This window comes from Salvelinus namaycush, chromosome 3 (genome assembly GCF_016432855.1).
Source record: "Salvelinus namaycush isolate Seneca chromosome 3, SaNama_1.0, whole genome shotgun sequence".
Classification (NCBI taxonomy): Eukaryota; Metazoa; Chordata; class Actinopteri; order Salmoniformes; family Salmonidae; genus Salvelinus; species Salvelinus namaycush.
The window spans coordinates 10,978,108-10,997,029 of NC_052309.1; the positions used below are offsets into that span (position 1 = coordinate 10,978,108).

The 18,922-nt window shown below is 44.9% G+C and overlaps 1 protein-coding gene across 1 annotated transcript in view; it reads left to right on the top strand.

Annotated features, from left to right (window-relative positions):
- cntnap3 (contactin associated protein family member 3) overlaps positions 1 to 18,922 on the top strand; it is a 187,666-nt gene that overhangs the window by 130,475 nt on the left and 38,269 nt on the right. The window contains exon 18 of the mRNA XM_038989461.1: positions 9,447 to 9,686. Coding sequence (XP_038845389.1) covers positions 9,447 to 9,686 — 240 coding nt within the window. The remainder of the gene's footprint in view (positions 1 to 9,446; positions 9,687 to 18,922) is intronic.

Sequence of the window (18,922 nt, forward strand, 5' to 3'; positions counted from 1 at the left end):
CTCTCTCTCTGACAGTTTTCCTCTCCACTCTCTCTCTCTCTCTCTCTCTGACAGCTTTCCTCTCCACTCTCTCTCTCTCTCTCTAACAGCTTTCCTCTCCTCTCTCTCTCTAACAGCTTTCCTCTACTCTCTCTCTCTCTCTCTGACAGCTTTCCTCTCCTCTCTCTTCTCTCTCTCTTCCTCTCTTCCTCTCTTCCTCTCTCTCTCTCTCTCTCTCTCTCTCTCTCTCTCTCTCTCTCTCTCTCTCTCTCTCTCTCTCTCAATTTGCTTAATTGGCATGACGTAACAGTGTACATATTGCCAAAGCTTATTTACAATATAAAAATGAGAATCAAAATTGTCAACGGGACAACAATAACCAAGTGTCAAAATAACCATACATTGAACAATAAGAATAAGCATACAGTAGAGTACATGTGCAGGTTGATTGGTCTGTCAGACACTGTCCCTCAAATTATGGCAAGCAGCAATGTAGTGTGCTGCCAACCCACAGCTCTCTGCGTCCTCCCCCAACAGGACGGGTAGCCTATCCTCATCAGAGAGGTCTGGGAATTTGGGAAAATGACACTCTCTAATTGTTTTAGGTTCTGCTGTCGTGCAGTGGTTGCACAGCCTTTCATCTACAGGGAGCCAGGTTTTCCTGTGTCTACCCTTCTCAATGGCAAGGCTGTGCTCACTGAGCCTGTACTTTGTCAAGGTTTTTCTACGGTTTTGATCAGTAACCATGGTCAAATATTTAGCCACGGTGTACTGTCGATTTAGGGCCAGGTAGCACTGCTGTTTCCCTCTCTCTCTCTCTCTGACAGCTTTCTTCTCCTCTCTCTCTCTCTCTCTCTCTCTCTCTGACAGCTTCCCTCTCCACTCTCTCTCTCTCTCTCTCTGACAGCTTTCTTCTCCTCTCTCTCTCTCTCTCTCTCTCTCTCTCTCTCTCTCTCTCTCTCTCTCTCTCTGACAGCTTTCCCCTCTCTCTCTCTCTCTCTCTCTCTCTCTCTCTCTCTCTCTCTCTCTCTCTCTCTCTCTCTCTCTCTCTCTCTCTCTCTCTTTCTCCCTCTCCACTCTCTCTCTCTCTCTCTCTGACAGTTTTCCTCTCCACTCTCTCTCTCTCTCTCTATCTGACAGCTTTCCTCTCCACTCTCTCTCTCTCTCTCTAACAGCTTTCCTCTCCTCTCTCTCTCTAACAGCTTTCCTCTACTCTCTCTCTCTCTCTCTGACAGCTTTCCTCTCCTCTCTCTTCTCTCTCTCTCTCTGACAGCTTTCCTCTCCTCTCTCTTCTCTCTCTCTCTCTGACAGCTTTCCTCTCCTCTCTCTTCTCTCTCTCTCTCTGACAGCTTTCCTCTCCACTCTCTTCTCTCTCTCTCTCTGACAGCTTTCCTCTCCTCTCTCTTCTCTCTCTCTCTCTCTCTCTCTCTCTCTCTCTTCTCTCTCTCTCTGACAGCTTTCCTCTCCACTCTCTCTCTCTCTCTCTCTCTCTCTGACAGCTTTCCTCTCCACTCTCTCTCTCTCTCTCTCTCTCTCTGACAGCTTTCCTCTCCTCTCTCTTCTCTCTCTCTCTCTCTCTCTCTCTCTTCTCTCTCTCTCTGACAGCTTTCCTCTCCACTCTCTCTCTCTCTCTCTCTCTCTGACAGCTTTCCTCTCCACTCTCTCTCTCTCTCTCTCTCCCTGACAGCTTTCCTCTCCTCTCCTCTCTCTTCTCTCTCTCTCTCTCTCTCTCTCTCCCTGACAGCTTTCCTCTCCTCTCCTCTCTCTCTCTCTCTCTCTCTCTCTCTTCTCTCTCTCTCTCTCTCTGACAGCTTTCCTCTCCACTCTCTTCTCTCTCTCTCTCTGACAGCTTTCCTCTCTTCTCTCTCTCTCTCTGACAGCTTTCCTCTCTTCTCTCTCTCTCTCTGACAGCTTTCCTCTCTTCTCTCTCTCTCTCTGACAGCTTTCCTCTCTTCTCTCTCTCTCTCTGACAGCTTTCCTCCTCTCTCTCTCTCTCTCTCTCTCTCTCCCTCTCTCTCTCTCTCTCTCCCTGACAGCTTTCTTCTCCTCTCTCCTCTCTCTCTCTCTCTCTCCCTGACAGCTTTCTTCTCCTCTCTCTTCTCTCTCTCTCTCTCTCTCTCTCTGACAGCTTTCCTCTCCTCTCTCTCTCTCTCTCTCTCTCTCTCTCTCTCTCTCTCTCCCTGACAGCTTTCCTCTCCACTCTCTTCTCTCTCTCTCCCTGACAGCTTTCCTCTCCACTCTCTTCTCTCTCTCTCTCTGACAGCTTTCCTCTCTTCTCTCTCTCTCTCTGACAGCTTTCCTCTCTTCTCTCTCTCTCTCTGACAGCTTTCCTCTCTTCTCTCTCTCTCTCTGACAGCTTTCCTCTCTTCTCTCTCTCTCTCTGACAGCTTTCCTCTCTTCTCTCTCTCTCTCTGACAGCTTTCCTCTCTCTCTCTCTCTCTCTCTCTCTCTCTCTCTCTCTCTCTCTCTCTCTCTCTGACAGCTTTCCTCTCCTCTCTCTTCTCTCTCTCTCTCTCTCCCTGACAGCTTTCCTCTTCTCTCTCTTCTCTCTCTCTCTCTCTCTCGCAGTGCATGCTGGGTGTTTTTGGAGTTTGAGTGTTTGGTGTGGAAAGCTCTATCCTAACTAACTTTCTTGATTCTTTTCTTTACATGTTATTTTCTATGGTGGAGGGTTAATGCAGTATTTGTTTTAGCGGTATCCAAAGTTTTTTTTCAAAGTTAGGGTGGAAGAGGACAGAGTAATTTTCCTGGGGTTTGGAAGGTGCGGTGTGCGCGATGGCTTCTCAGCCTAGCGCGGAGGAGACGCTGTTGATACAGCATGGATTCAGGTGTGTTCCTGAGAACGGAGTTAAGGTGGAGGAGGTTCTGCTCGCGGTCGGTGAACAGGTAGGAGCTGAGTTTATACATTCTGCTTCTAGAATGAACAAAGCTGTGGTTGTGTTCATGAAAAGGGCTAATTTGGTTGGTAGGCTAATTGCTAGCGGAATATTTGTAAGGGATGTGTTGGTGTCAATTTCACCTCTCTCTACCCCTTCAACAAGAGTTGTAGTGGCCAATTTGCCTCCGTTTATTACGGATGATCAAATTAGGAAAGAGCTGAGTCGTTTTGGTAAGTTTGCTAGCGGTTTCCGTGTACTATCAGCAGGTTTTCAGGCAGATGCCGTTAAGCACGTTGTTTCGTTCCGGAGGCAAGTGTTTATGTTTCTGAACAACAATGAGCAACAGCTAAATGTGCACTTTAAAGTGAGACATGGGGAGGGGCTCTATGCAGGTTTTGCCAGCACAGATAGTCTACGGTGTTTTGAATGTGGGGATTTGGGGCACAAGAGTTTTGCGTGCCCACACAAAGGCCGTAGACAAGGTGAGGGTACAGGCGCCAGTGGGGGAAATCGAGGTCAAAGTGCAGGGGGTAAGGAGATGCAGACAGCAGAGGCTGGGCCTAGTCAGGCTAGAGATGGTGGTGTAGATGAGGTTGGGCCTAGTCAGGCTAGAGATGGTGGGGTAGCTGTAGCTGAGTTTAGTCAGGCTAGAGATGGTGGGGTAGTGGAGGCTGGGTCTAGTCAGGCTAGAGATGGTGGGGAAGCAGAGGCCGGGTCTAGTCAGGCTAGAGATGGTGGGGTAGCTGAGGCTGGGCCTAGTTATGCTATGGAGGGTGGTGTAAAGGGTGCTGGGTCTAGGCAGGATATGGATGGTGGTATAGAAGAGGCTGAGTCTAGTCAGGCTATGGATGGTGGGGTAGCTGAGGCTGGCCCTAGTCATGCTATGGAGGGTGGTGTAGATGATGCTGGGCCTAGTCATGCTATGGAGGGTGGTGTAGATGATACTGGGTCTAGTCAGGTTATTCTAGTGGATGAGGAGAGTATAGTGGGGAAGTGTAAGAGATTAGGGGTGGAGGAGGAGGGTGTCAAGCGGAAAAGGAAAAAGGGTGTGGGCAAAGGCACAATGGAAATGTTGCCTGTTGCTGTGGGTGAGGCCCTAACCAGAGAGAAAGAGCAGGTGGTCAGGGTGGGAGATAGAGAAGAGGAGGAAAGTGAGTCTGAGGAAGAGGATGAGGAGTTATTTTTTTCAGACTCTTCTTCAATTGGCCCGGAGCTGACAGCCAGTCAACCAGAGGGGTCTAAGTACACGTTGAGAGAACTGACAAGGTTCCTGAATGAGACTAAGGGGAAAAAAGTTAATCTTGAGGCTTTTTTTCCTGATCCTAGAAAGTTTGTAAGATCAGTAAAACATGCAATGAGAAATGAGGGGCATGGTGTCCTCTCACCCAGGAAACGGTTTAGGTTGAGGAAGTGGGTCACAACAGTGCGTAAAGGTTTACCTTCAGACACTGTTTAAATGTTTAATTTCTTTCTGACACTGGGGCTTTTTGAGCTTTTCTATTGGTCTATTTCTCTGCTGGCTTTTCTCCCACTTCTTATGGAGACTCTTCGGGTAGGCTCGCTTAATATAAATGGCGCCAGAGATGCGGGAAAGAGGAGTGTGTTGGGTGAATATGTAAAACAAAATAAAGTACATGTGTTGTTTCTGCAGGAGACACATAGTGATGTGGGGAATGAAGTCGATTGGGGGCTCTGGTGGAAAGGGGCAAGTGTGTTGAGCCATGGGACAAATCTTAGTGCAGGGGTGGCAGTCCTTTTTGCACCGGGTATGTCTGTAAAAATTTGCTCCTCAAAGGAGGTGTGTAAGGGCAGGTTGCTTGTTGTTAAAGCAGAAATTAACAGCATGGGCTTTGTTTTTATAAATGTTTATGCGCCTAACACAGGGAGAGAAAGAGGGGTTCTATTTGGGAGTCTTAGACAGGAACTCTCACAAGTAGCGCCTGAGGAGACGCTGGTGATCGGAGGTGACTGGAACTGTACAATGGATTTTACAAAAGACAGAAATGGGGAAGAGCCTCATTCAGTGTCAGTGGGAGTGTTAGGTTCTAGGTTCTCCATGCTCAAGGAGATGGATGCTCCCAGCTCCTTCTTCTTTGGTTTGGAAAGACAGAGCAGTGAAGCCAAGGGTATGCATTGTTTACGGCTCTCTGATGGGCGGGTGACCTCTGTGGTGGGGGAGATGCGGGAGCGGACTGTGGAGTTTTATACTGAATTGTATAGGGCAGAAATGTGTGATCCTATGTGTGCTCAGGTCTTGTTCGCAGGACTCCCTAAGCTCTCTCGGGCACAGAGGGATGAAATGGACATTCCTCTGTTGTCACATGAACTGGCAGAGGCCGTAACCCAGATGTCCCCCGGTCGTGCACCGGGGGTCGATGGACTTCCAGTGGAGTTTTACAAAAAATTCTGGGGAATAATTGGACAGGACTTCTTTTGCGTCTTGCGTGAGTGCATCGGGGTAGGAGAGTTGCCGATGAGCTGCCGTCGGGCGGCACTGACTCTCCTGCCCAAAAAAGGGGACTTGTGTGAACTTAAGAACTGGAGGCCTGTGGCATTACTCTGTGCGGACTACAAGATTTTTGCCAAGGTCCTCTCTAACAGACTGAAGTCCCATCTGGACTCTATAATACACAAGGACCAGACATATTGTGTACCGGGACGCTCAATCACGGACAACTTGTTCTTGATTAGGGACATGTTGGACTTGTCGAGAGGTTCTAATGTGAACTTTGGACTGGTCTCTTTAGATCAAGAGAAGGCCTTTGATAGAGTGGATCATGAGTATCTGTTTAATGTGATGTCTGTGTTTGGGTTTGGGAAGAGTTTTGTGACCTGTGTGAAGCTGTTGTATGCTGGGGCGTCATGTATGGTTAAGGTGGGAGGGGGGCTCAGTAGGCCAGTCTGGGTGAGACGGGGCATTAGACAAGGATGCCCTCTATCTGGGCAGCTATACACACTAGCCATTGAGCCTTTTTTAGGACTGCTACGCAGGAGATTGCAGGGAGTGTGCTGGACAGGCATGGATGTGGTGACAGGAATAGCAGTCTCAGCATATGCAGATGATGTTTCTGTGATGGTCAGGGATGGGCAAGATATGCAGGAACTAGAGACCAGTCTGAAGGTGTACGAGGGAGCTTCATCAGCTAAGGTAAACTGGGGAAAGAGCAAAGCTCTGTTATGTGGGGCATGGGGGGATAGGGCTCCTCCTCTGCTTCCAGGGGGTTTGCAGTGGGGTTGTGAAGGGCTTAAAGTGTTGGGGGTGTACCTGGGCTCGGAGAGGTGGGTCAGGAAGAACTGGGAGGGGCTGTCACAGGCAGTGGTGTCAAGACTGGCCAGGTGGAGGTGGCTCCTATCTCAAGTGTCATATAGAGGGAGGGTGCTGATAATTAACAACCTGGTGGCATCTTCCTTGTGGCATAAACTGGCTGTCCTCAACCCCCCCGCCGGTCTGCTTGCAGACCTGCAACGCAAGCTGGTGGACTTCTTTTGGTCGGGACATCACTGGCTGAAGGCAGCAGTGTTGTACATGACCGTCCACGAAGGAGGACAGGGCCTGGTGGAACTGGAGAGCAGGATGGCTGCTTTCCGGCTAAAGGCGGTGCAGAGACTGCTGTACCATACTGATGTTGGCTGGAGGGAACCAGCATGCGCGCTGCTGAGGAGAGCTGGTGGATTAGGGTTGGACCGGCAGCTGTTCCTCATGAAGCTGGAGAGGCTGAGTACAGCAGGTCTCTCAGAGTTTTACTCTGCGGTGCTGAGGACCTGGCAGCTATTAAGACCCACACGAGAAGGGGGTGTGGAGCCTGGGCAGTGGGTGTGGGAGGAGCCTATTTTCCACAACCCAGCCATCCCTTTGAGATCGGTTCAGTCTGCCACCCTGCAGAGGCAACTGATGGCGGGGGGTGTAAAAAGGCTAGGTGACCTGAGAATGCTGGGAGAGGAGGGGTGGAAAACCCCGGAGGTCTTGGCTCAACAAACAGGAATAACGTCTCTTAGGCTGCTGGAGAGATTCCTGGAGGAGGTCCAGGAGGCACTGTCTGAGCAGGTAAGGGGGGTGTTTGAGAGGCCAAAGGGAGAGGGGCCACCAATGTTTCCGCCACTGCAGGTGACGGCAGAGACTGGAGACTGGCAAGGGGGTCTGGAGGACTTGTTAGATTTTAACACTCCGAGCCTGGGGGAGTTTGAGGGGGTGGGAGGTAAAGCCCTCTACAACCTCTGCGTTAAGGTTAGGAACATTCGGAGCCTAACAGGAGTGAAGGCACATCAGTGGCAGGGGGTATGTGGGGTGGAGAGTATGGTGGGTTTTAGATGGAGGGCGCTCTATAAACCCCCAGTACCAAAGAGGTCAGGGGACCTCCAGTGGAGGGTTCTTCATGGAGCCCTGGCCACTAACAGCTGGTTGGCGCGGGTTGATCCGGGAATTGGGCAGGGGTGTCCTTTCTGTCAAATGAAAGAAACTGTGATTCATGTGTTTTCTGTGTGCACCAGGTTAATGCCATTAATGTCTCTGTTGGAATGTCTGTGTGAGAGGTTGGGGGTGGTTTTTGCTGTTGGGATGTTTATAATGGGATACAGGTATTCGAGTAAGGAGAAAGAAAAATGTGTGTTGTTGAATTTTCTGTTTGCTCAGGCGAAGTTAGCTATTTGGCTAACAAGGAGAAACAGGGTCAAAGGTGGGGGGATAACAGACCCTTTACTACTGTTTAATGGGATGGTCTCTGCGCGCCTTAGGGTTGAGTTTGAGTTCTATAAAATGATAAAATGTGTGGAGATGTTTGAGGAGATATGGTGTGTTGGGGGGGCTGTATGTACAGCTGGGGAAGATGTTTTGGATATACGGTTGTAGGAGAGGGTATGTTTTTTGTGTATGGTGATTTGTATCATGTGGTAGATGGTAAGGTGAGTATGGTACATGTATGAAGTACAGGCTATATTTGGTTTTTTTATTTTAGGGGGGGGAGGGTGGCGAGTTTGAAATGAAATGAGAATGTTTCAGTAAAGAAAGACAAAAAGTCAAAAGTCTCTCTCTCTCTCTCTTCTCTCTCTCTCTCTCTCTGACAGCTTTCCTCTCTTCTCTCTCTCTCTCTCTCTCTGACAGCTTTCCTCTCCACTCTCTTCTCTCTCTCTCTCTGACAGTTTTCCTCTCCTCTCTCTTCTCTCTCTCTCTGACAGCTTTCCTCTCCACTCTCTTCTCTCTCTCTCTCTCTGACAGTTTTCCTCTCCTCTCTCTTCTCTCTCTCTCTCTCTCTGACAGCTTTCTTCTCCTCTCTCTCTCTCTGACAGCTTTCCTCTCCTCTCTCTTCTCTCTCTCTCTCTCTCTGACAGCTTTCCTCTCCTCTCTCTCTCTCTCTTCTCTCTCTCTCTGACAGCTTTTGTCTGTCTGTCTGTCTGTCTGTCTGTCTGTCTGTCTGTCTGTCTGTCTGTCTGTCTGTCTGTCTGTCTGTCTGTCTGTCTGTCTGTCTGTCTGTCTGTCTGTCTGTCTGTCTGTGTGAGAGACAGCTTTCCTCTCCTTTTCCTGCTCCAGTGGTCCAAGCGGAGTGGCATCTCCTCTGCTCAGGGATTTGCCTCAGGTCACCATTCCAGTACACCAGAATCATGAGCTCATTCTGATGCACAATTACCCAAACGTGATTATATCCCATCGGGCAGTTACCCAAAGTCCGCTCTGCGATGACCAAATTACAGTTTATTCCAACTCAACAGTTACTACTGTAGCATAAGAGTATTCAATAATATTTGATGCCAGGCCGTCATTGTAAATAAGAATTTATTCTTAATTGACTCATCTGGGTAAATATATATATTTTTTGTAGGGTTTCTTTGCTTCAATTTTTTTTCATCAGTTAGTCTAAAATGAGAAAGTGACATTTTATTCAACAGTTCCTGAAAGGAAAGATTTCTTACATTATATTTGACTAAAGATTTGACAGCCTGCCTAAGAAATGCTTCAACATTGTGTTACTGCTTTGTAAAAAATAAAAATAAATAAAACGTTTTTCAGATCGAAGAGAACTCAGACCCAGAGAGTCTTGCTTTGCAGGGGGAGAGGCTCATTGATTCTTTGTTGTGAAAAGCCCTGCCTGAACTCCAAGAACAATCTGAACTGCCAGCTCTGAAGTATGGGGAGATGCCAGAGAAGAGAAAGAAAAGACAAGGAGGAGAGGGAGGTTAGCAGCAAGAGCAGTGGCAACAGACAGACAGCTGATAAAAGTCAGCTCTCTGAATGTGTTTTCCACCCACAACTTAGTTTTCATCCCCCAGTCGTAGTTTAAATGGTTTTTGTAATTTTCAAAAAGTGTTGACAAAATTATGTTCTCGGGAGCGGCAGGCGGGCGGGCGGCTGGGTGACGTGTCAAATAGCTCTGGTACGTGCCCCATCACAGGGCGGCCAGGTGTTGTGTCACGTAGCTCTGGTACGTGCCCCGTCACACAGACTAAGAAGAAATAGAGAAAGTGGCAGGAGATACAGAAGTTTGTATGTACTGTACATACACTATAGGAGATCTGACTTATCCACTACCCTTGGAATTTCAGATAGAGAAACAGGAACAATGGGTTTTTACTGTGTGCTGTGTTGGGTGTTGACAGGTGGCACAGCCTCCAGAATGAAAGGCTTCCTGGGGTGTATCCGCTCGCTGCAGCTGAACGGGAGGACTCTGGACCTGGAGGAGAGGGCTAAGATCACGCCCGGGGTGAGGCCAGGCTGCCCGGGACACTGCAGCAGCTACGGGGAGCTGTGCCAGAACCAAGGGAGGTGCGTGGAGATGTACAACGGCTTCTCCTGCGACTGTGGCCTCTCAGCCTTCGCAGGCCCCTTCTGCAAGAGAGGTAAAGACCATGAGCATCACATCGACCTCTAAGCTCTGAGGTTCTGGAGATCATCTCATCAGCCACGTGAGAGGATGTGGCGTTCATGTTGATGCAGTCAACACAACACCAGAGGATATGTTCATATGTTATTACACTACAATCTATTCTAAACCATCTCCATGGTTACAGTATCTTAACTGACTTGCCTAGTCAAATAAAGGTTATATAAACATTTGATAAATATAACAATATTAAACTTATGATGTTTAGCCTACTGTTTTTAATTATTTTATTGTAAGACTAACATACAGTTAGCTCTACAGAACATATTTATAGCTACATTTTTTTGTAATCATTTGATTTTGACCCTTAGTAGCTTCCTACCAAGGAGTGGGCATTTTATTTAACCTTTATTTTGACAGGGAGTCAATGCTGAGACCAAGGTCTCTTTTCCAGATGAGCCCTGTATACCACCACAATACACATCAAAATACAATAAACACGTTAAACTACACATTCACATACACAATAAGACAGCACGTTATTATACAGTACACGAAAAGCCAAAAACACAATCATAAAAAACACATTCTTTGGTAAAAAGGTCCCCTAGCAACCGTCTGAAATGCTCTAGAGGCTCCAATTCTTTCCAGAACAGCCATTAGAATGTTTTACATATTAAACGATGACGATCAAAAGGTGAAGAATCCATATTATTTCAGAGGACCGTCTTAGCGAGCTTGAGTTAAAACACGACTTAACATGCACTTACCAGCTGTGTGAGTTAGCTACATCAAGAGCTTAATAATATGCGAGTGTTTTCTGTACACCTTTTGATGTCTCTGAGTCATCGCCATCAGCAGGTCAACTGTATGACGCAGGCTGGAAAATTGGATGTGTTGAATAATTAATAAGAATGACTTGGACCACTTCCTGGTAGAATCGGTCAGTAGTTATGGTGGCAGTGCTGACTGACACAGTAGATGTGGTAACGGAGTCAACGGAATACAGAGGTTCCATTGACCAGACTTGCGCACATTCAACAAATCTCATCTAACAAAGACGATATTCGTCAAATCTGTCATGATGTATGCATTGTAACAGGCCCACAATGTGGTTACTTACATTACATAGCCAAACATATGTGGACACCTGCTCATCAAACATCTAATTCCAAAATCATGGGCGTATGCAGTTGGCTGCTATAACGGCCTTTACTCTTCTGGGAATGCTTTCCACTAGATGTTAGAACATTGCTGCAGGGACTTGCTTCAGCTAACGATGTTGGGCGATTAGGCCTGGTTCGCTGTCGGCGTTCCAATTCATCACAAAGGTGTTCGAGGGAGTTGAGGTCAGGGCTCTGTGCAGGCCAGTCAAGTTCTTCCACACCATCTCAACAAACCATTTCTTTATGGACATCGCTGTGTGCTCAGTGGCATCATGCTGAAACCGAAAAGGGCCGTCCCCAAACTGTTGCCACAAAGTTGGAAGCCCAGAATTATCTAGATGTCATTGTATGCTGTAGCGTTAAGATTTCCCTTCACTGGAACTAAGGGGCCTAGCCCGAACCATGACAAACTGCCCCAGACCATTATTCCTCCTCCACCAAACGTTACACTTGGCACTATACATTGTGGCAGATTGGTCAAACAGACTGACAGATGTTGAAGCGGGATTCATCACTCCAGAGAACGTGTGTCCACTGCTCCAGAGTCCAATGACGGCAAGCTTTACACCACTCCATCCGACACTTGGCATTGCGCATAGTGATCTTAGGCCTCTGTGTGGCTGCTCGGCCATGGAAACCCATTTCATGAAGAACCAGACTAACAGTTTTTGTGCTGTAGTTGCTTCCAGAGGCAGTTTGGAACTCGGTAGTGAGTGTTTCAACCGAGGACAGATGATTTTTACGTGCTACATGATTCTGCACACTTCCCGTTCTGTAAGCTTGTGTGGGCTACCACTCCACGGCTGATACGTTGTTGCTCCTAGACATTTCCACTTCACAATAACAGAACTTACAATTGACCGGGGCAGCTCAAGCAGGGCATAAATTTGACGAACTGACTCGTTGGAAAGGTGGTGACCTATGACGGTGCCACATTGAATGTAATGGAGCTCTTCAGTAAGGGCCACTCTACTTCCAATGTTTGTCTATGGAGATTGCATGGATGTGTGCTCGATTTTATACACCTGTCAGCAACAGGTATGGCTGAAATAGCTGAATCCACTCATTTGAAGGGGTGTCCACATACTTTTAGCCATGTAGTGTATGTCCGATTTGGATATATTTGGCTGTTTTCGCTGCATAGCATTTAGATGTTGTTCCTTTTTCAGGTTTAAAAGAAGTGACTGCTAAATTCTAAAACCTGTTCTCATAAGCTGGTTAGTAAAGCTAGCATACGGAAATGATTGATGGTAGTCAAAGTCATCTTTAACTATAATGCAGTTGATTGGTAACGATGACATGAACATGTGTTGGGGTTGACACCCATACAAACATCATACTCAGATTTTTACCTCAACATAGTGTAAAATACACATATAAACAATAGCCTAAATGCAAGCAAATTTTACTGGGAGGCAATGAGGAGATAAGTGATATTTCCCTCATGGCCCTTTCCCCCACACATTTCCATGGCATTTCCACATTTTGGGGTCGAGTTCCATTGACCTCTTTACCGCATCTATGCCAAGCCGCTGGTCACAACACTTGAAGACTGTTCTTAATTAGTGTTCTTGTTATAGATGCTCTACTACTCCACAGTCTAGCTCTTGTCAGTTAAAGAGTCTATTGTTCTGTAAGTAACAAGGTCATAATAGTGTTAATTATGTCTGTAAGAAGAACATTTTATAGAAGAACAACTAAGTAGGTTATTAAATATATTGACGTTTTAAATACATGTTCAAAACTCTGCATTGGCTTAATAATAGTTAACGCAAGGACAGTAGCATTGATTGCTATTTGATTTGCTTTAGTAGGATTCTCATTAGCTGATGCCAATGCGGACAGCTAGTCTTACTGGGGTCCGACATAACAAAAAATGCATTACAGACCAAATACTTTACATACAGTACCAGTCAAGAGTTTGGACACACCTTCTCATTCCAGGGTTTTTCTTTATTTGACTATTTTCTACATTGTAGAATAATAGTAAAGATTTCAAAATGATGAAATAAGACATATGGAATCATGTAGTAACCAAAAAGTGTTAAACAAATCTAAGCAGTTTCCTCAGCTGTACACGATAAGATCATTAGAGTTTACTGAACCTCAGATTGCAGCCCAAATAAATTCTTCACAGGGTTCAAGTAACAGACACATCTCAACATCAACTGTTCAGAGGAGACTGCGTGAATCAGGCATTCATGGTCGAATTGCTGAAAAACTAAAGGACACCAATAAGAAAGACTTGATTGGGCCAAGAAACACGAGCAATGGACATTAGACCGGTAGAAATCTGTCCAAATTTGACATTTTTGGTTCCAACCGCCGTATCTTTGTAAGACGTAGAGTAGGTGAACGGATGATCTCTGCATGTATTGTTCCCACCGTGAAGCATGGAGGAGGAGGTTGATGGTGTGGGGGTGCTTTACTGGTGAAACTGTGATTTATTTAGAATTCAAGGCACACTTAACCAGCATGGCTACCACAGCATTTGGCAGCAATACGCCATCCCATCTGGTTTGCACTTAGTGGGATTTTAATTTGTTTTTCAACAGGACAATGACCCAAAACACACCTCCAGGCTGTATTAGGGCTATTTGACCAAGGACAGTGATGGAGTGCTTCACCAGATGACCTGGCCTCCACAATCACACGACCTCAACCCAATTGAGATTGTTTGCGATGATTTGGCCTGCTGAGTGAAGGAAAAGCAGCCAACAAGTGCTCAGCATATGTGGGAACTCATTCAAGACCATTGAAAAAGCATTCCTCATGAAGCTGGTTCAGAGAATGCCAAGAGTGTGTAAAGCTGTCATCAAGGCAAAGGGTGGCTACTTTGAAGAATCTAAAATATAAATATATTTTGATTTTTTTTAACACTTTGGTTACTACATGATTCCATATATGTTATTTCATGGTTTTGATGTCTTCACTATTATTCTACAATTTAGACAATTGTATAAATAAAGAAAAATGCGTGAATGATTAGGTGTCCAAGCTTTTGACTGATACTGTACATGTCAGTACATACACACAAGTAGGTCACAAGGGGAGAGATGTTGTGCCGTGAAGTGTTGCTTTATTTGTTTTTGAAACCAGGTTTGCGGTTCACTTGCGCTATATAAGATGGAAGGGGGTTCCATGCACTCTTGGCTATATAATACTGTACGTTTCCTTGAATTTGTTCTGGACCTGGGGACTGTGAAAAGATCCCTGGTTGTATGTCTGGTTGGGTAAGTGTGTGTGTGTGTCAGTGCTGTGTGTAAGTTGACTATGCAAACAATTTGGAATTTCCAGCACATTAATGTTTCTCATAAAAGTGACGCAGTCAGTCTTTCCTCAACTCTTAGCCAAGACAAACTGGCATGCATTGTATTAATATTAGCCCTCTGATTACAATCAAGAGCAAGACGTGTCACTCTGTTCTGGGTCAGCTGCAGCTTAACTAGGTATTTCTTTGCTGCACTTGACCATACAGGATGACTGGATAATAATCAAGATAAGATAAAACTAGTCCCTGCAGGATTTGCTTTGTGGAGTATGGTATCAAAAAAGCAGAGCATCTCTTTATTACGAACAGACCTCTCCCTATCTTTACAACCATTGAATCTATATGTTTTGACCATGGAAGTTTACAATCTAAGGTGACACCAAGTAATTTAGTCTCCTCAACTTGTTTAGCCATACCATTCATTACCAGATTCAGCTAAGGTCAAGAACTTAGGGAACTATTTGTACCAAATACAATTATCTTAGTTTTAGAGATGTTCAGAACCAGTTTATTACTGGCCACCCATTCCAAAACAGACTGCAACTGTTTGTTAATGATTTCAGTGACTTCATTAGCTGTGGTTGCAGATGCATGTATGGTTGAATCATCCACATTGTTAGGTTCTAATTCTCAGAGTAAAAACTCGACGGACACTATGAAAGCAATACCCATCCCGGATCCGGGAGCATCCTCATCAAAAAAGCTGACTAGCATAGCCTAGCCTAACGGGACAGGGATATCATATAATATAATTTTCATGAAATCACAAGTCCAATACAGCAAATGAAAGATAAACATCTTGTGAATCCAGCCATCATTTCCGATTTTTAAAATGTTTTACTGCGAAAACACAATATGTATTTATATTAGCTAACCACAATAGCCAAACACACAACGGCATATTTTCACCATGTTTCCACCGCATAGGTAGCTTTCACAAAACCCACAAATAGAGATAAAATTAATCACTAACCTTGAACAACTTCATCAGATGACAGTCTTATAACATCATGTTATACAATACATTTATGTTTTGTTCGAAAATGTGCATATTTATAGCTACAAATCCTGGTTTTACATTGCAGCCACCATCACAAATAGCACCAAAGCAGCCAGAATAATTAGAGAGCAACGTGAAATACATAAATACTCATCATAAAACATTTATGAAAAATACATGGTGTACAGCAAATGAAAGATAAACATCTTGTGAATCCAGCCAATATTTCCGATTTTTTGAAGTGTTTTACAGCGAAAACACTATGTTTCTATTAGCTCACTACAATAGCCAAACACACAATGCCATTTACTCCCCGCCAAAATAGCTTTCACAAAACCGACAAAATAGAGAAAATTAATCACTAACCTTGAACAACTTCATCAGATGACAGTCTTATAACATCATGTTATACAATACATTTATGTTTTGTTCAAAAATGTGCATATTTAGAGCTGCAAATCGTGGTTATACATTGTGAATACGTAGCAACAATTCACCAAAATCTCCGGAGATATTTTGGACAGTCATCTAATCAAAGAACTCATCATAAACTTTACAAAAAAATACATGTTGTACAGCAAATTAAAGATACACTGGTTCTTAATGCAACCGCTGTGTTCGATTTTTTTTAAATAACTTTACTACAACATACAAAATGCATTACTGTGAGACAGCGCTCACCTATTCTCCGCCGAGTTGGAGTCAACATATTACACAGAAATACGAAATAACATCATAAATTGTGTCTTACTTTTGCTGAGCTTCCATCAGAATGTTGTGCAAGGAGTCCTATTTCCAGAATAAATCGTTGTTTGGTTTTAGAATGTCCATTTCTTCTGTCGAATTAGCAACTTTGGCTAGCATTGTGGCGCGAACATGCCCATCATCTCTTGGCGCAAAGAACGGAAAATTCCAAAAGTCCCAATAAACGTTGAATAAACTGATCAAACTCGGTTGAAAAATCCTACTTTATGATGTTTTTCTCATATGTATCAAATAAAATCAGAGCCGGAGCAATTCGCCATGTATACCGAACGCTTTTCAGAAGACAATGTCGAGGTCCCCTGCGCGCCGTCGAAAACAAACAAAATACCGGACCTGCCACTCCAAAAGCTCTTATTCGGCCTCAGATCAAGCTAGACACCCCATTCAACCTTCCACTGCCTGTTGACATCTAGTGAAAGGCGTATGAAGTGCATACATATCAATAAATAAAAGCCAGTTGAATAGGCAGGCCCTGAAACAGAGCCTCGTTTTCAGATTTTTCACTTCCTTGATGGAAGTTTGCTGCCAAATGAGTTCTGTTTTACTCACAGATATAATTCAAACAGTTTTAGAAACTTCAGAGTGTTTTCTATCCAATAGTAATAATAATATGCATATTGTATGATCTAGAACAGAGTACGGGGCCGTTTAATTTGGGCACGATTTTTTCCAAAGTGAAAACAGCGCCCCCCTATTCACAAGAAGTTAAACCAAGTTTATTCTTCCCAAAGGATCAATACAGCTGCATTAGACAAAGACATTTTCACACAAGCACTGATATTTAACCCTTTCTCCTAGGCTGAGTCTCCTCCTACCATCTGAACAAACATTGTATCATTACTGCTAGGCAGGACACTAAGTGATACGGGCCATAAACTTTTCTTTCTCCCTTAACGTGACCTGACCTCGACCCCCTTCATCACTAATCCATGGCTCTCTCCCCTTATCAATGCCTGCCACATGTGATCGCTTTCCCTACATTCAGTACATTCCAAACTTAATTGCCCCCACCATATGGGGGATTTTAAATCCAAGATGGCGTAGCAGTGCAGACGTGGTTTGTCGTCCTCTCGTGAACTTTTGTATTTTTCGTCTTTTTTGTATATATTTCAATGTATTTTCAATCTCTTTTCCATTTTTAAATTAAATATACCTTGCGGTAACCCGCCTCACCCAATGTGACACGGATCCGCAATTTTTTAGACCTAATAGCCAGAACCTCCATCAGAGACTAGCCATTAGTAGCTAACCAGCTAATTAGCTACTAGCTATTTTAGCCATTGTTAGCCACTGCTAGCGGCCTTTTCTTCTGCACAGACACCAGACATTTCTTTTGCCAGGATAATACTTGCCAGCATCGGACTGTTTTCTCCACTACAACGTCGGATTCCTGCCGTAAACCCTGGAGCATTACTCCTGATCATCACAGCTAGCTAGCTGCCACCGAGTGACCCAGCCCTGAAGCTAGCCCTGAGACAGGCACACCTCCCGGCCTACTCTGTGATCACCCAGCTACTCAGCCGATGCCTTCCGGACTCTACCCCAACACGGCTAGAATCCACCACTCCACTGGATCCTTGCCGTAAGCTCTGGACCTTTGCATCGAATCATCACTGCTAGCTAGCTGCTACCGAGTGGCTATAGTGGCTAACGCCCCTGCCCCGAAGCTAGCACCAATTAGCCGCAAGCCAGGCGCATCTCCCGGCTAGCAAACGAAATTACTACAACTACAATTACTTCTGGTCTGGACCCTTTGTCGACACGGCACCCTGCCGTACCACCACGACTGGTCCGCCTACTTAACTCCATCCGTTGTGCCCTCAACCGGCCTTTGCCGGACGTCGGGGCAGACGCTTCTACTTACCCCAGCCTGCTAACTTTAAACTCTGTGTCTCCCGCGTTCTAGCGTAGTAACGAATACCCCACGGCTTCCCTGTTCCATCTATTGCTCTTCACTGGACCCTATGATCACTTGGCTACATAGCTGATGCCTGCTGGACTGTTCATTAACTTCTTGGCGCTACGGATCCCGTTACCGGGATCATTTTCCTAAACAAACACTGAATTGCAGAGCGCCAAATTCAAAAATAATACTAAAAATATTTATAATCATGAAATCACAAGTGAAATATACCAAAACACAGCGTAGCTTGTTGTTAATCCACCTATCGTGTCAGATTTTGAAAATATGCTTTACAGCGAAAGCAATCCAAGCGTTTGTGAGTTTATCAATCACTAGACAAAACAGTAAGAACAGCTAGCCCCAAATTAGCTTGGTCACGACAGTCAGAAAAGCAATCAAATGAATCGCTTACCTTTGATAATCTTCGGATGTTTGCACTCACGAGACTCCCAGTTACACAATAAATGTTATTTTTGTTCGATAAAGATTAGTTTTATAACCAAAAACCGCCATTTGGTTTGCGCGTTATGTTCAGAAAACCACAGGCTCGTTCCGGTCCTGAAAGGCAGACGAAAATTCCAAAAAGTATCCGTAATGTTCGTAGAAACATGTCAAATGTTTTTTATAATCAATCCTCAGGTTGTTTTTAACATACATAATCAATAATATTTCAACCGGACGGTAACCTATTCAATACTACAGAGAAATAAAATGTTGAGCTTCATCTCTCGCGCGCAGGAACTAATCAAAGGACACCTGACGCGTTTTGAAAAATCTCGCTCATTTTTCTAAATAAAAGCTTGAAACTATGTCTAAAGCCTGGTCACAGCCTGAGGAAGCCATTGGAAAAGGAATCTGGTTGATACCCCTTTAAATGGAGGAGGGGCAGGGAACGGAACAGGGATTTTTCCAAATAAAAGGCACTTCCGGGTTGGATTTCCTCAGGTTTTCGCCTGCAAAAGCAGTTCTGTTACCCCCACAGACAATATTTTGACAGTTTTGGAAACTTTAGAGTGTTTTCTATGCTAATCTGTCAATTATACGCATATTTTAGCATCTGGACCTGAGAAATAGTCCGGTTACCTTGGGAATGTTATTTTTCCAAACATAAAAATTCTGCCCCCTAGCTGAAAGAAGTTAAACTACA